The 14,156-nt window shown below is 39.1% G+C and overlaps 1 protein-coding gene and 1 long non-coding RNA gene across 12 annotated transcripts in view; one reads left to right on the top strand and one right to left on the bottom strand.

Moving 5' to 3' along the window:
* SYNJ1 (synaptojanin 1) overlaps positions 1–14,156 on the bottom strand; it is a 91,446-nt gene that overhangs the window by 31,551 nt on the left and 45,739 nt on the right. For 6 of the 11 annotated variants that reach the window (XM_078452830.2, XM_078452833.2, XM_078452834.2 and 3 more), the window contains exons 12-18: positions 13,743–13,908; positions 11,245–11,268; positions 8,371–8,562; positions 6,295–6,379; positions 1,551–1,691; positions 1,082–1,274; positions 646–804 (exon numbers count right to left, since the gene is read on the bottom strand). In XM_078452830.2, the coding sequence (XP_078308956.2) occupies positions 646–804; positions 1,082–1,274; positions 1,551–1,691; positions 6,295–6,379; positions 8,371–8,562; positions 11,245–11,268; positions 13,743–13,908 (960 nt within the window). The remainder of the gene's footprint in view (positions 1–645; positions 805–1,081; positions 1,275–1,550; positions 1,692–6,294; positions 6,380–8,370; positions 8,563–11,244; positions 11,269–13,742; positions 13,909–14,156) is intronic. The other 5 variants (XM_078452837.2, XM_078452831.2, XM_078452840.2 and 2 more) reach the window with 2 other exon arrangements.
* LOC144617397 (uncharacterized) lies at positions 9,927–11,349 on the top strand. Its single transcript, XR_013557843.1, has 2 exons — positions 9,927–10,076; positions 11,225–11,349. It is a non-coding gene; the product is annotated as an uncharacterized LOC144617397 (long non-coding RNA).

The following is a 14,156-nucleotide window of genomic DNA, read 5'->3' as shown; positions in this document are numbered from 1 at the left end:
CTTCACCTCAGGTCATGATCTTGCGGTTCCTGAGTTCGAGCCCCACGTCAGGCTCTGTGCCAACAGCTCTGGGCCTGCTTCAGATTCTGTGTCTTCCTCTCTTCCTACCCCTCCCCTGCTTGCACTCTATCTCATCTCTCTCTCTCAAAAATAAATAAACATTAAAAAAAAAAAGTGAGTCTTACAGAGACTTAATATCTTTTTCCTCCTGGGAGTTATTATGAATCTTCCTTTTTTCTTTTCTGTCTTTAAGGAAAGGTAATTCTATATCTATTAAACCTGAGATATGTAGTTAAGTATAGACTCCAAGGGATTTTAAAAAAGGCAACAGGGGCGCCTGGGTGGCTCAGTCGGTTAAGCGTCCGACTTCAGCTCAGGTCACGATCTCGCGGTCCGTGAGTTCGAGCCCCGTGTCAGGCTCTGGGCTGATGGCTCAGAGCCTGGAGCCTGCTTCCGATTCTGTGTCTCCCTCTCTCTCTGCCCCTCCCCCGTTCATGCTCTGTCTCTCTCTGTCTCAAAAAAATAAACGTTAAAAAAATTAAAAAAAAAAAAAAAAAAAAAAAGCAACACTGTGATTAAGGAAAGCATGTTTCATAACAAAAGATGCCCTTCTTCTCAACGCAAGTATCTTAAGTATGTGTATACCTGTCCAGCATTTTTCTGATTGATAAGCTGATCTCCTGCTATAAGAGAATCCCAATTTTGCTGTCTTATGAGCTCTTTAACTTCTTCATTAGGGAGATCAATGCGATAGTTGAAATCACCACACCAAAATACGTAGTCGTGGGAAAACAGCATCCTTCCCTGGAGGCAAGGAGAAGCATTTTAGATCTAAACGGTCAATATGAAACATGTTTTACCACTATTTCTTTGCCTCAGATATGCTCGCCGCTCCCCCGCCCCCGCCGGCCAGGCCCTGTTTATGTGACCCCAGACTAAGAACACATGAAGCATCTATTTAGGTGAAAACCGTTGATGTTTCTAAGAAGTATCTTAAATTTTCAAAAGCTGACAGAGAATTTGGAACAAGTTAAAGTGCACTTTGTAGCTTCATCTTCAAGAACAAGCAGTATGAGCTCACCATTGGAAAACTCAACTTTCGCGCTATTTCTACAAAATCTTCGTTTCTTTCTTTGACTTGGGACTGGCCCGCAGCAAAGTGGCTACAGACGAAGCAGAGGCTGGTTGTATGCAGCAGCATCCGTATGGCAACGGCCCCCTTGTTTCCAGTGGCGCCTCCCATTCCGGTCTTCACGGTGTCGACCGCAACGTCCCTTTAAAACAGAGGACTCTGAGTCCAAGATCCGAGCTGCCAACACAGTTCTGTGCGCATAAGACATTAGGAAGGTCTAGGACACAAACGTACAGCTGTAGTTCAAGGACAAGGCTGTGAGACGGTGTGACGGAATGACTGGTGACTCTTTCATCAAAAACACATTTAAGAACAAGATGCATGAGTAATTGTTTCCCTGAAGCAACACACATTCCAGGTCTTTTTCTGGCTACTCGAGGGTGGCAAAGAGCCTGTGCACAGCGCCCTGTTCACTGACCTGATGAAGGGAGCGTGTTGGGGTCTGATAAAAACAAACAGGCAGACGCCCACCAACTGCTCAGAAGCCAGCAGCACATACTTGTTGTCTCTGGAGATGGTCTTCTGCAGTTCCACAGCCCAGAGCTTTTGGTTTGTTGTGCTACCAGAAAACATTACAAAGGGAATCTTTTTAAAAGATATGGACAAAATAGCCTATTTTACGAGACAACTGTCAATTACATCTTTATATACCCAAATTTAGTAATTCTCCCAACAGTCCGAAATCCACACCAACACTGACATCTTTATGTAAGCTGTTTTTGTTTCCTTTAAAAAGAAAAACCTGAAATTTAGCCAAAAGATCGCCACACTTCCAAGTCTATTACTCTTTCACAAAGAAAACCTGAGCTTACTTATGAAACGAGTGCTCACCATTTGAGTAATCTCAAGCTGTACTTTTTCCTCTATTACCTAGCTTCAACAATTATCAACATTTTGCCATTTTTTTCTTCCAACCCCCTCCCCCACTTTGTGTGTGTGTGTGTGTGTGTGTGTGTGTGTGTGTGCGCGCGCGCGCACATGCGTGGACCTAGAATATGTTAAACCAAATCCCAAGACACATGCCATTTCACCCACACATACTTCACTACACATCATCTAAAGTAATGGGCATTTTTATTTTCACATAGTCACGATGCCATCATCACACAATTCCTTAGCACTATCAGTTCGTATTTAAATTTCCCTAATTATCTAAAAAAATGTCTTCTCGTGGTTGATTTCTTTAAAAGAGGATCCATATAGGGCCCACACACTGCATTTGCTTGTTATATCTCTTGAATCTTTAATAGTCCCTCAACCCTCCCCACCTCATCCCCTTTCAAATACTATTTATTTTTTAAAGAAGTTGGGCCATTTGCCGTAAAATGTTCAACAGTCTGGATTTGACGGATGTGTCTTCATAGTATCTTCACTTGTCCCTCTAACTCTCATAATTACTTTACACTGGTTAATGCAGAAGCTTAAGAAACTCATTTAAATTCATTTATTTGTTTTGGCAAAAATAACCTCATGGTTAGTGCAGTCAGACTTGCATCAAAGCAGAAGTACATAATCTCTGTGCTGTGACACTGGATCCACTGTTCAGACTGTGACAATCTAATCAACTCTTTTTTTTTTTTTAATGTTTATTTATTTTTGAGAGAGAGAGATGAGATAGAGTGCAAATGGGGGAGAGGCAGAGAGAGAGAGGGAGACACAGAATCTGGAACAGGCTCCAGGCTCCTAGGTGTCAGCACAAAGCCCGACATGGGGCCTGAACTCACCAACTGTGAGATCATGACCCAAGCCGAAGTCGGACGCTTAACCAACTGAGCCATCCAGGTGCCCCTCTAATCAAGTCTTTACAATGAAAAGTCCCCCCGTTAATCCTTCTAAGGTTTTAGCATCTACCGATCACTGCCATTATTTCATCAGGGGTTGCGTGATGTTGATGTTATAATTTCAGCATTCCATAGGCATTTGTAGTTAAGTTAGAATTCCTCTATAAAGAATTTTTCTCAACTATTTTCTCTGAAATACAGTTCATACAAAGAAGGTAGCGTAAATGCTGAAGTCTTTATAAATTTTCAGTGTAGTAAGTTTGAGCCTCCGAAGAACCCCCAAGAAACTCTAAAGGAGAGCCAAAGGGTGTCTCTCATAGTTCCAGGTCACACACACGATAAGTGGTAAGCCTGAACATGACACCACGCCCATTTATCTAATCTAACACCGCCACACCACCTCCAAAATACACAGCCAGCACATGGATTCTCTACCTACCAGAATCCCCCCACCGCCACTCGGATTCTGAAAAGAGAATGATGGCTTTTCATCTCCTTATCCAGCTTACTTCTCAGGTCATCTTCTAGTGAACCCTACCCTGATCATTCATTCAGGCCAACCCCCAGCCCCGCAACTCCACGTGCCTGATGCCCTCTACCTCTGTTTATTTCCCGGTCCATTGACCGTCTTCTATCACACCGCATACAAGCATACCTTGTCTTACTGTGATTCGCTTGCTTATGCTTCCCAGATACTCTGTTTTTGACAGATTGAGGCTCTGTGGCAACCCTGTGTCAAGCAGGCCTATCAGTGTCATTTTTCCAACAGCACTTGCTTACTTCATGTCTCCATGTCACATTCTGATAATTCTAATGATGTTTCACACTTTTTCATTTTCATTATATTTGTTACAGTGATCTGCGGTCAATGATTATGACCAGCCGGAAGCTCATATGATGATTAGCATTTTTTAGCAGTGAAGTACTTTTTACTTAAGATGTGTACATTGTCTGTTACACGTAATGTTATTATTGCACACTTAACAGACTACCCTATAGGGTAATCTTAACTTTTGTATGCATGGAGAAGCCAAAAAAGTCATTTGACTAGATTTATTGCCATATCTGCTTGACTGCAGTGGTTTGGAACTGAACCCACAGTATCTCCGAGGCGTGCCGGTAATTTACATATTACAATTACTGTTTATTGTCTGTCTCTTCAGCTAGAATAGAAGGTTCATGAAGGTAGGGATTTTTGTTTTATTCATTAACGTATCTTTAGCACCTCGAGTAGGTGCTCAACAGATACTGGTTAAAGAAATGAATAATCACCAGTTTACTAAGGAATAATTTGATTAAACTCTAGACAGAGAATCAATTGAACAATTTGGTACCAGGAACAATAAGAGTATGCTCTATTTTAAAACCTGAATACGTATTTTCAGGAAAGAGATTCAAATCAGCAAAATGAATGCAGTTGCGTTTCTTTTCTACTTCCCTGAGTGAATGTTATTTACTTAAAGCTAAGGAAAGGGGCGCCTGGGTGGCTCGGTTGGTTAAGCGTCCGACCTTGGCTCATGAGGGTCGTGATTTCACAGTTCGTGGGTTTGAGCCCCACGTCGGGCTCTGTGCTGACAGCTCAGAGCCTGGAACCTGCTTCGGATTCTGTGTCTCCCTCTCTCTCTCTCTGCTCCTCCCTGCTCACATGCTGTCTCTCTCTCAAAAATAAATAAAGATTTAAAAAAAAATTAAAAAAAATAAAGCTAAGGAAAAAAATGTCATTTGCAAGATTGATGACTATCTCATACTATTTCAGCTCATAATTTTACTCTGAAAATCTTTTTAAAAATGTCACAAAAGATGGGCAATTGTTCAACTTTAAAAGCAAGCATACTTTCTTAAAATAAAACACTTAAGCTTTAAGTTCCATTTAAGTAATTTGCATTTGTAATAAGGCTTCAGAACAGCAGTTCTCAAAGTGTGGTCTGGGAACACCTCTGGGACTCCCCCAAACCCATGAGGTCAAAACTATCTTTATAATACTAAGACCTTTTTTTGCCTTTTTCACGATGTGGATGGATATTTGCACGATGGTGCAAAAGTAACAATGAGTAAAATGGCTGACGTCTTCACATGAATCCAGGCACCGAACTGTACTAGGATGATTCATTAGTCTTTACCGCCATGTACTTGCAGTTAAAAAAATGCCATTTCACATAAGAATATCTCTGTTGAAGCAGGAAACGTTATTAATTGTTTTCTAAATGTCATTAATCTGATCAAAGTTCAATCCTTAAGTCATATCTGTGATGAACAGGAAATATGCACAAGGCCCATTCTGCTTCATATTGAAGTGTGATGTTTGGAGAAGCACTTGATTGTTTGAGCAGAGAGCTGAACTGCTACCATTTTTCATGGAAAACCATTTTTATTTGAAAGGACTAATGACAGACTATGGTTTTTCAGACTTGGGTTATCTGACAAACATTTTTTAAATGAACCTGCCTTTTAAGGGAAACAACCAATAGTATTTATTTCCAATGATTACATTTTTCAAGCAAAAATGAAACTTTTGGAAAATGTGTATCGGCTACTGAGAACTTAATAGCTTCCAAACATTTGAAGAATTTGCTGATGAGATCAGTAATGAGGCTAATCAATATCATGCATTGATATAATGAAATGTGCCAAGATTTGGAAGATCGACATAACTCAGTGAACTAATATTTTCAAAATGACCAATACATGATGTTTCAAAATCATGCAAGGATAAAAAAATAGACCAATGAATTCTTGTATAATAGAGCACAAATAGTTCATTGCTATGGTTTCAGATTCCATAAGGTTAGTCCAGATTCCTGAACTAACCTTTAAGGAACTGTTTGTTGAGCTTTGGTGTAGTATCAGAGAAGAAATTATCTCAAAAGGCTATAAAATTCTTTCCATTTCCGACTACGTTATTTATGTGATTTTCTTCATCTACTTCAAGCAAAACAACACATTGTAACTGACTAATACAGAAGTAGATGTGAGAATTCAGTTGTTTTAAGCCAGAAATGAAAAGATGTGCAAAACTACACTCAAAGCCAACCTTCTCAAGACATTTTTGTTTTGGAAAATAATTACCGTTCAGGAAAAAAATGTATTATTTATGCTAACATGTAATAGGTTTATTGTTTCTTAAAGAATCAAATGTTTTGAAATTTTCATTTTTAAATTTCTAATGTACTATCTAGAGATATAACCCACATGAACAAAAATTCTTTAAGATTTTCAACATTTTTAAGAGTGTAGAAAGATCCTAAGACCAGAGAGGTTGAGAATTCTATTTTTCAGTTTAAAAAGCACCTTTACATATATTATCCCAATCTATCTTTGTAACAATTACTTAGTTATCTGCCTTCCATGTCCCTCAACTAGAAAATGACCTTGCCGGCTTACCTTGCATTCACAATGTTTCCAGCATTCAACTCTACCATTTCTTCAAAACCAATTGCGAATATATCAGTTGGCTTACTTCTTTTATCTACAATTAAGCATCCAAGAAAAACTGTTAAAAATATAGCTTTAGTCAAACGGCACCCGCCCCCACCCAGTCCAACTAAGATCAATGCCAGACCTCATAAAGTCCATTTCTGTGTTTTATGTTTAACCAACTTCAAATTGTAGGCAAAACCAACGAATGGGTCAAAATTACTTTAAATTTAGCTTCCATTCAGGCCTCCTAAGTTTTCTTCTTTAAGACTGTTATTTCTGAAGATCCTTGAGTCCTTTCAGAAATCGTTTTGAAAGAACTCTTGCTAAACTGCACATGGGCATCAGAGAAGCAAGCTACTTTGCAAAAGCTGAAGAGAATAAAAGTCAGGGGGAGTGGGCATCAGAGAAGCAAGCCACTTTGCAAAAGCTGAAGAGAATAAAAGGGGGAGTAAAGGGATTCTTCAGAAAAGGCACAGAGTGACTGAGAAATCATCTCCAATCAAAAGGTAACACACAGGAATTTTCACATTCAAATTTGAAAACTAGAGGCTTGACCTTTTTACTATGTCCTACGTGGAGGAATCCAAGAAAATTAAAAGAGATCCAGGGGTTAAGATGTACCCCTCTGTTCCAGCCATTAGCTCTCTCCTAATAGACAAGGACGAAAAGAGAACAGAAGCTACTTGAGATAAGTGGCCCAGGGGGACTTGGGTGGCCGAGGACTCAGAAAGGAGAAGTAGCTAGAAAGGGCCTATAAATAGTATTAGACTGAGAAAAATAACAAAAATATTTATTGACTGCTATTCCGTGCAAGGACTATACACATGCATCAAGTCGCTTACCACGCACTTTAGAAGACAGATTATTTTTACCCTTTAGTGCAGACAAGAGACTGAGGCTTTGGAGAACCTGAGCAACTTGCCCAAATTCCCAGGCAAGCCGCAGTGTGACCCAGTGATGCTGGAGCCAAACTGCCTTGAGTTCAAATCCTGACTTGCCATTACCAACCAGGCTGCGTGAGCCTGGGCAGGTTGCCTCCCTTACTGTGACTCGGTTTCCTCATCTGTGGAATTGGAATAATAACAGTATCTGTGCAGTAGGTCTGTTATAGGAAATAAATGAATAGATGTAAAGCACTTAGAGAACCGTAGTGTTAGCTGCTCCTCTAATATTATCACTACTACAACAACAACTATAATTTCAAGGTAGGTTCAATGTAAGTGAAAAAGATCGTTTCAATAAAAGTCTGGGGAAAACCTTAGGGTTTAAGATGTGACTGATTAGAGATAACTAAAAAAAGAAAATCTGCATCTCACATTTTTTCCTATGCACTTTCTTTTTTTAAGTTTATTTATTTTTGAGAACGAGAGAGAAGACAGCACTGACCGGGCAGAGCTCGACGTGGGCTCACAAACCATGAGATCATGACCCAGGCTGAAATCAAGAGTCAAGATGCTTAACTGACTGGGTCACCCAGGTACCCCTGCACTTCGCTTTTATTCATGATACATGCTAGATGTGTATTATTTTAAAAAGGAATTCAAAGTGACTTTAAAAAAAAGAAGGCGGCCCACATTGATAATCCTAATTAAAATCTTAAAAGCATCATCAGCTCAGTGCTTGGTCCGGGCTGTTAAGAGCTTGGCGGCTGAATGACGACCAAGGTTTTATAAGGAAAAATCAGTACCGCTAAATTATCAAGTGCCAACACGTGTTACAACAAGTTTTGAAAGATTTTTCTTAATCTACCCTGAATATTTCTTACCTGTTTAGTTAAACAGAGAACTAGATTTGAAAAATGGAACGTCCTAGGTTTAAAAAATTATCACTCACAAAATAAGCTTGCTGTGTGTCAGTTTAAAAGAATAAAAACAGAACTAGTTTTTCTTCCTTGTGTAGTTACCTTTAAAGGTCTGGCCTTCATCCTTATAAAGCCAAGTTTCTTTTTGAGAGTAAGGCATATTATGAAGTGTTACATTTGTTTGATAGATTAATAAGTCACAGGATTTACTAGGTGAATCCCTGTTACAAAAAGCAAACCTTGAAACTCCTGGATGCCAGCTAACTTGGGCGCGTCGAGAAGCCAGTCGGTGAGTGTCTGATTCTTAAAAGCTATGCTGCGAAACTGCTTCCCACCATTCACGTTCCAGGTTCCAACACATACCCGAATTTTCTTGGGCTTTGAATACTTGTAGAAATTCTCACACATGCTCTTTAGTACTTTGGAAGATGCTAATCAAAAACAAAACACCACAGAGTTTTAGCTGCAGGAAACCACTTTTAGAAATCGATTTTTATACCTGAGAAACGAAGCAGGGCAAGTACAATTAGCAGCAGCAGCATAAACAAGCATAAGATACATGCACAGTCCAGCACGATGCAAGTAACCGACACAATTTTTGAAAACAACGGGCACTTGATACAATAGCCAAAGTAAAAATTATTGCAGCAACATAAAGCATGCAGAACGGTTCTTTTTCCATGAAGGGGTACATCATCTTATAACGTACAAAACTAGAGATTATACATTTGTAGGGACATAGCAATTGACTTTCGTATAACTTTAGTTCGAAGGCTGGCGAAAATATAAATCTTATTTCCAAACAAAAAGATTTAAGAACATTTACATTTAAGCTTCTAACTACTGACAGGTGGTTTGAGAAGGAATGGCTCCCGGACAAAAATACTAATTATGGACGATAACGAGATGTCAGAGAGTGAAGTCACTATGAGATCCCTCCCAACTCACACAGACAGAGGCCGAAGTCCGCAACAATGGCCTGCAAGGCCTGACACAATCCACATTGCCATTCTGCCCTCATCTGCTACCTCTTCCCTGTTCACTCGCTGCTCAGCTGCTGACTCCCTGCTGTCTCCCTAGGATGCCAGCCTGCTCCCACAAGGCCTCTGCACGGACCGTTTCCAAAGCCCGAGACCTTCTTCCCTCACCTCATCCCAGTGAGGCTTTTCCTGACCATCTTATTAGAATTTGCATTCTGTCCCTAACCTTCCATATCCTTTCCTCGTTTTATTTTTCTCTATAGCATTTGTCACCATTTACAAACTCTGTGTTTATTTACTTATCCCGTAACTGTCTGTCTCCCCTCTCAAGAACGGAAGCTCCTGAGGACAGAAATGGTGGTCTCTTTTGCTCACTACATTATCTCCGGTGACTAGAACAGTGTCTGGGACACAGTAGGTGCTCGACGCATCACTGTTAAATGAATGCTCAATACATTTGGACCCTCAGTCTCTTACATGCATACTTTTTGACCACCATCTAGCTTCCTTCTCAATCACACTTCTCTTTGATTAAATTTTCGGCACTTAACATGGCTAGAACCTTAATAGGACCTCAATCTAAAAACCGAATAAACACTTACTTGGCAACTAACTGGCAAGAGGAAAAGGAAATCACAATGATTCTCACCTTTTAATACACGATTTGATTACTATTTATTGTTTTAGGGTACCAAGATACACAAGAGAATTAGAGTAAAAAGGCAGATTATGGCATCACAAGGAAAACAGTGTGACCCGTGAATCTCCTGAGGGAACTGCTGAGGTGATCAGGTCACGCCTGCTGTTCCCAGGAGCAGACAGGCAGATTTGCAGCCCTCTTCCTACTTGACGTGACTACTCGTATAAGGTGTCAGGTGGTAATGAAAGCACATGATTCGTTCTGGTCTGTTGGTTAACTGGAAGCTGGCCGTACCCAACGCATCCTTCTCCATGACATGGTCTTTGTGAGTGAAATCACTGCCACTGTTCCTACTATGAAAACAGCCTCTGTGATCCACTGTATATCAAAATACAAGTTCTAGAGTGATTTAACAGCCTAAAATACTCAGCAAGACAAATAATGAATCGTGTGAAAACATGCGGCCATGTTGTGTGAATTAAGTCAGATCAGTTTATAAATGGAATAAAAAGTTGTAACAATTTTCTAGCTTATTCTTAACTGGTTGGCACCTCAATGTGCAGAAATGAGCCCGTGTTCAAACAGATGTCCGTTCCCAAATGCCATATCATTTCAGAAAATGGATTTCATTACATAACTCAAAATACATCCAAGTACCCTCCTCTTCCAAACTTCTCACAAAAATAACCAATAGTTTCTCAAAACGTTCAGAACAGTAACTAAGCAGAACAAATCTTAAGATACCAAATCTTCAGTAAAAGGAAGAAAAGATGTCTTTTTCCGATACATTTCTGGCAAGAAATTTTGCCGTTTGGCCGTTTTTGCTCCTTTTGCCACATGTCCGTGTTTAAGGACAAGTTCATAAACCTTGTCCAGAAAATGAAGGCATAAGATTCTTACGAATAGGAAAGGCAAGAAAAATAACGATCTTTAGGTCCTAATCACTTACTCTAACTTTGTTACCAATTTTGACGCTTTTTAAAAGAGTTCAGATCACATTTTAGTGCATGTCTTATAGTTACAGAATATATTTCATCTACAGTATGAAAAAATAAGTCATTGTTTTTCAAATACTATGTGTGAGAAACACTGCTGATAGATATCACAGATAGTACTCTGAAATTAATCCAAAATAGTCACACTGGGGTTTTTACCATTAGCCTAGTAAAAGCAAGGTATAATACTAACAATGTGTGTTCATTGAAATATAAAGGTGAAATTAAAACTGGATGAGCTATATTTAATTAGAATTAAGCATTTACTAGAAGAAGACAGGCAGCATTATGCATTTTCTCCTAAACGAAGTACTTTGTTTTCTCAAACTTAAAAATTTTTTTCTCAGATTAAAACAAGGTATTAATTTATCCTATTAGAAACTGAGGGCAAAATAAGATTAAGTTTCCATTTATACGGCTTGGTCGATTTACAATATCAACTTCAGAAAAATAAAGAAAAATTTGCTTTTATTTACAGATTGGTTTTCTATACTGTACCTGACTGTAATGTCTGTTCAGAAACTATGGATGCATCAAGAAGAAAACAAAGAATCATTAGTAAAACAACAAGTTACAATTAAAATCTAGAGTGTTATGACAATACATCCTAAGATGGCCTCATTTTTTTCTTTTACATCAATTTGATTATTTTTTCTGAGGGCTATAAGACACCAAAGATTAAACATAAGTGACAATACCTGACGCAAACCCTCTGCATCTATGAAAAATCCTACAGTGACTCAGTGATGTCCAGAGTGTCACAATCAGGAGGTCCTTGGCCTGTTTTTCAAGCTGCTCCTGTGTGTGTGTGTGTGTGTGTGTGTGCACGCACATACGTGTGAGAGAGAATATGAATCTAGAAACCCAAGGGGTTAGAGGGTATTGAACACGAGGACCCTAATATACATCTTCTAGTATTCTTTCTGGGACTCGGCCAATTAAGTACAATCAGTTCAGTTGTAACAAAACATACACATTCCACAAAAATCACCATGCAGTGCAAAACAGTACAGATTCCCATAGCCACAGAGCTTATGGGGAAAATGGGATTAGGGGACAACACTCCCAAATTTTAGCAGTGACACTCCAAAACAGATGGGACCCTAGTAAAAACAGTAGTACGGTTTCACATGTTAAATGGCTTGAGGTGTCTGAATACTCCTTAAATACGGCACTTCATCATGAAAAAGACCTGAAGTTTGCTGGTAGAAGTGGGCATGAGGAGAATGGCAGCTGACAAGCAAGCCGACCCTTTGAACACACGGGTTTGAACTGCACAGGCCCACTTATACGTGAATTCCTTTTTGGTAAATACAGTACTCCAAACATATTTTCTCTTCCTTAACACTTTACTTGACTGTAAGATTACAGTACATAATACACATAACATACAAATTATGTGTTAATCAACTGTTTATGTAAGGCTTCTGGTCTACAGGTTATTGGTAGGTAAGTTTTTGAGGAATCAGAAGCTATACATGGATTTTTGACTGTGGGGGGTGAGTGTCCCTGCCCCCGTGTTGTTCCAGGGTCAACTGTAGTTGTGAATGATGGAAGAAGGGTCTTCTGGAATTGGGATGGAAATTTGTAACACCAGGTGTGCATGGGTATGTCTCATAACACATCTGGTGAATGGAAGCAGAGAAAGGTTTGAAGTGTATGCACATGTGTGTGCGTGTTTTGTGTATTTCTACCCGTCTCAGTTCTGCCGGGTGAGACCATGCATAAAGGAATGCAGAACTGGCATTATGCTCAAAATGTTCCCTAACAGAGCGTCCACAGTGGAACAAATTCCCATTCTCAGAACAAGCATTAGAGCAGAACTGACTGTACTTTTTTTTAGGCGCTTTTGACACACAGTAACATGTGCAGGCAACTAAAAAAACTGATAATCAGGTTTGGGAATTCTTAAGCTCCTCGCTTCTCCTTTTCTTTCCTTCAGTTGCTTACTTTCAACTGTTGCTTAGCAATGCCTCCATATCAAAGAAGGCATAGGTGGAAGGAAGTGGCAAGATGCAAATCAGCCAAGTCTCTGGTGCTGGGAGCCAGGAAGAAAGCCTGAAGTTAATAGTAGCTAAGATCAGACTTTGTTTTTTTAGAGCGCTAGTAGGCCTCAGTCCCCGGGGCCTACTAATAGATCCCCAAGGAGCCAACTGTACCCAACTACCCACAGCACCATGCACAATTCTGAAAGAATCCATGATAACCTAGTTGACCAAGTAATTATCCAAGAATACATTATTTGATGAGGAACAATTTCTCTTAACACGCACAGGGAAACTGCAAGGTTTGGCTGGGGATAACAGAAGAAGTAAAAATGTTCAGAGTGCTAAAAAAAAAAGTGAAGACAGAAAAAATACGGAATTAAGGAAGTCAATTCATTAAGTTCTACAGTGCCTGTTGAGTTTTTCCCATGATGATGCTAAATACACACACACTGACAGGAGCTCAACTTCTTTGGATTTTAATAAAAGACTCAGTGAAAGTTAAAAAGCCACCTTGAAAGCCATATATTTATGTCTCATATTAAATAGTGTCTAAAAATAATCAATATTTTAAATTATTATCTAATATGATTTAATGCTCATTCAAACAACAGCAAGGTAAGGGAAGACCAAGTTATAGAAATTTGGGGTTGGAAATTAGCAAAATCACTAATATAGGCACTCTTTTTCTGAATAAAGCAACTGTTGTCTACATAACTAGGTAGTGAATGCTCTATTCAAAGCACTAGCTGAATATTCTATGAAATCCTGCCTTGCATGGGCCTCATTTTACAGCTTAGTAATACCACTGAATGTAAAAACATTTCCAAAGAGATGAACTTCCTTTAGAGAATGCAATTTTTAAAAATTAGATCGATGGAAATTCCTCCACAAACTGTTTTAATCAACTTGATCTAAAAAATGTTTATGTAAATAAATTTACAGTTACTCCTTGGACTATTAGAAGGGATATAAATAACATAAAGTAATCAAAATACAAAGTACGCATACCGCGCAAACTTCCGGTAGTTAAAAGTGCTCGAGCTTTGTCAGCTAAGTCACTATTTAGAGTATTTCCCAGTAGTAAAACATCTATGGCCTCTTGCTTGGAGCTGTCAAAGAAGTTATTCTGAATCGTTCTAGTAACAGAACGAGCACCATCTTTTAACTTTCCAGCCTGTTGGGGAAGAAAAGAGCATGGATTTTTGTTCCAAATATTGTTGATTTTATTCAGTAGGCATTTTGAAAGTTTAAATCAGTTTTATCTGACCTTACTGCAATAAAAAGGACCTAATCATTCTACTTTGAGTATCAAATCATCATATCAAAAATGGCTCAAGATGCCTTTGTTTCTTTTCCTTCTGGATAACAGTCCTGCACAAAAACGTGGAAAAAGCTCAGTACCACAAACGCATTCACTAATGA

This window comes from Panthera onca, chromosome C2, assembly GCF_046562875.1.
Source record: "Panthera onca isolate mPanOnc1 chromosome C2, mPanOnc1 haplotype 2, whole genome shotgun sequence".
Taxonomy (NCBI): Eukaryota; Metazoa; Chordata; class Mammalia; order Carnivora; family Felidae; genus Panthera; species Panthera onca.
This window is presented reverse-complemented; position numbering and strand designations above follow the sequence as displayed.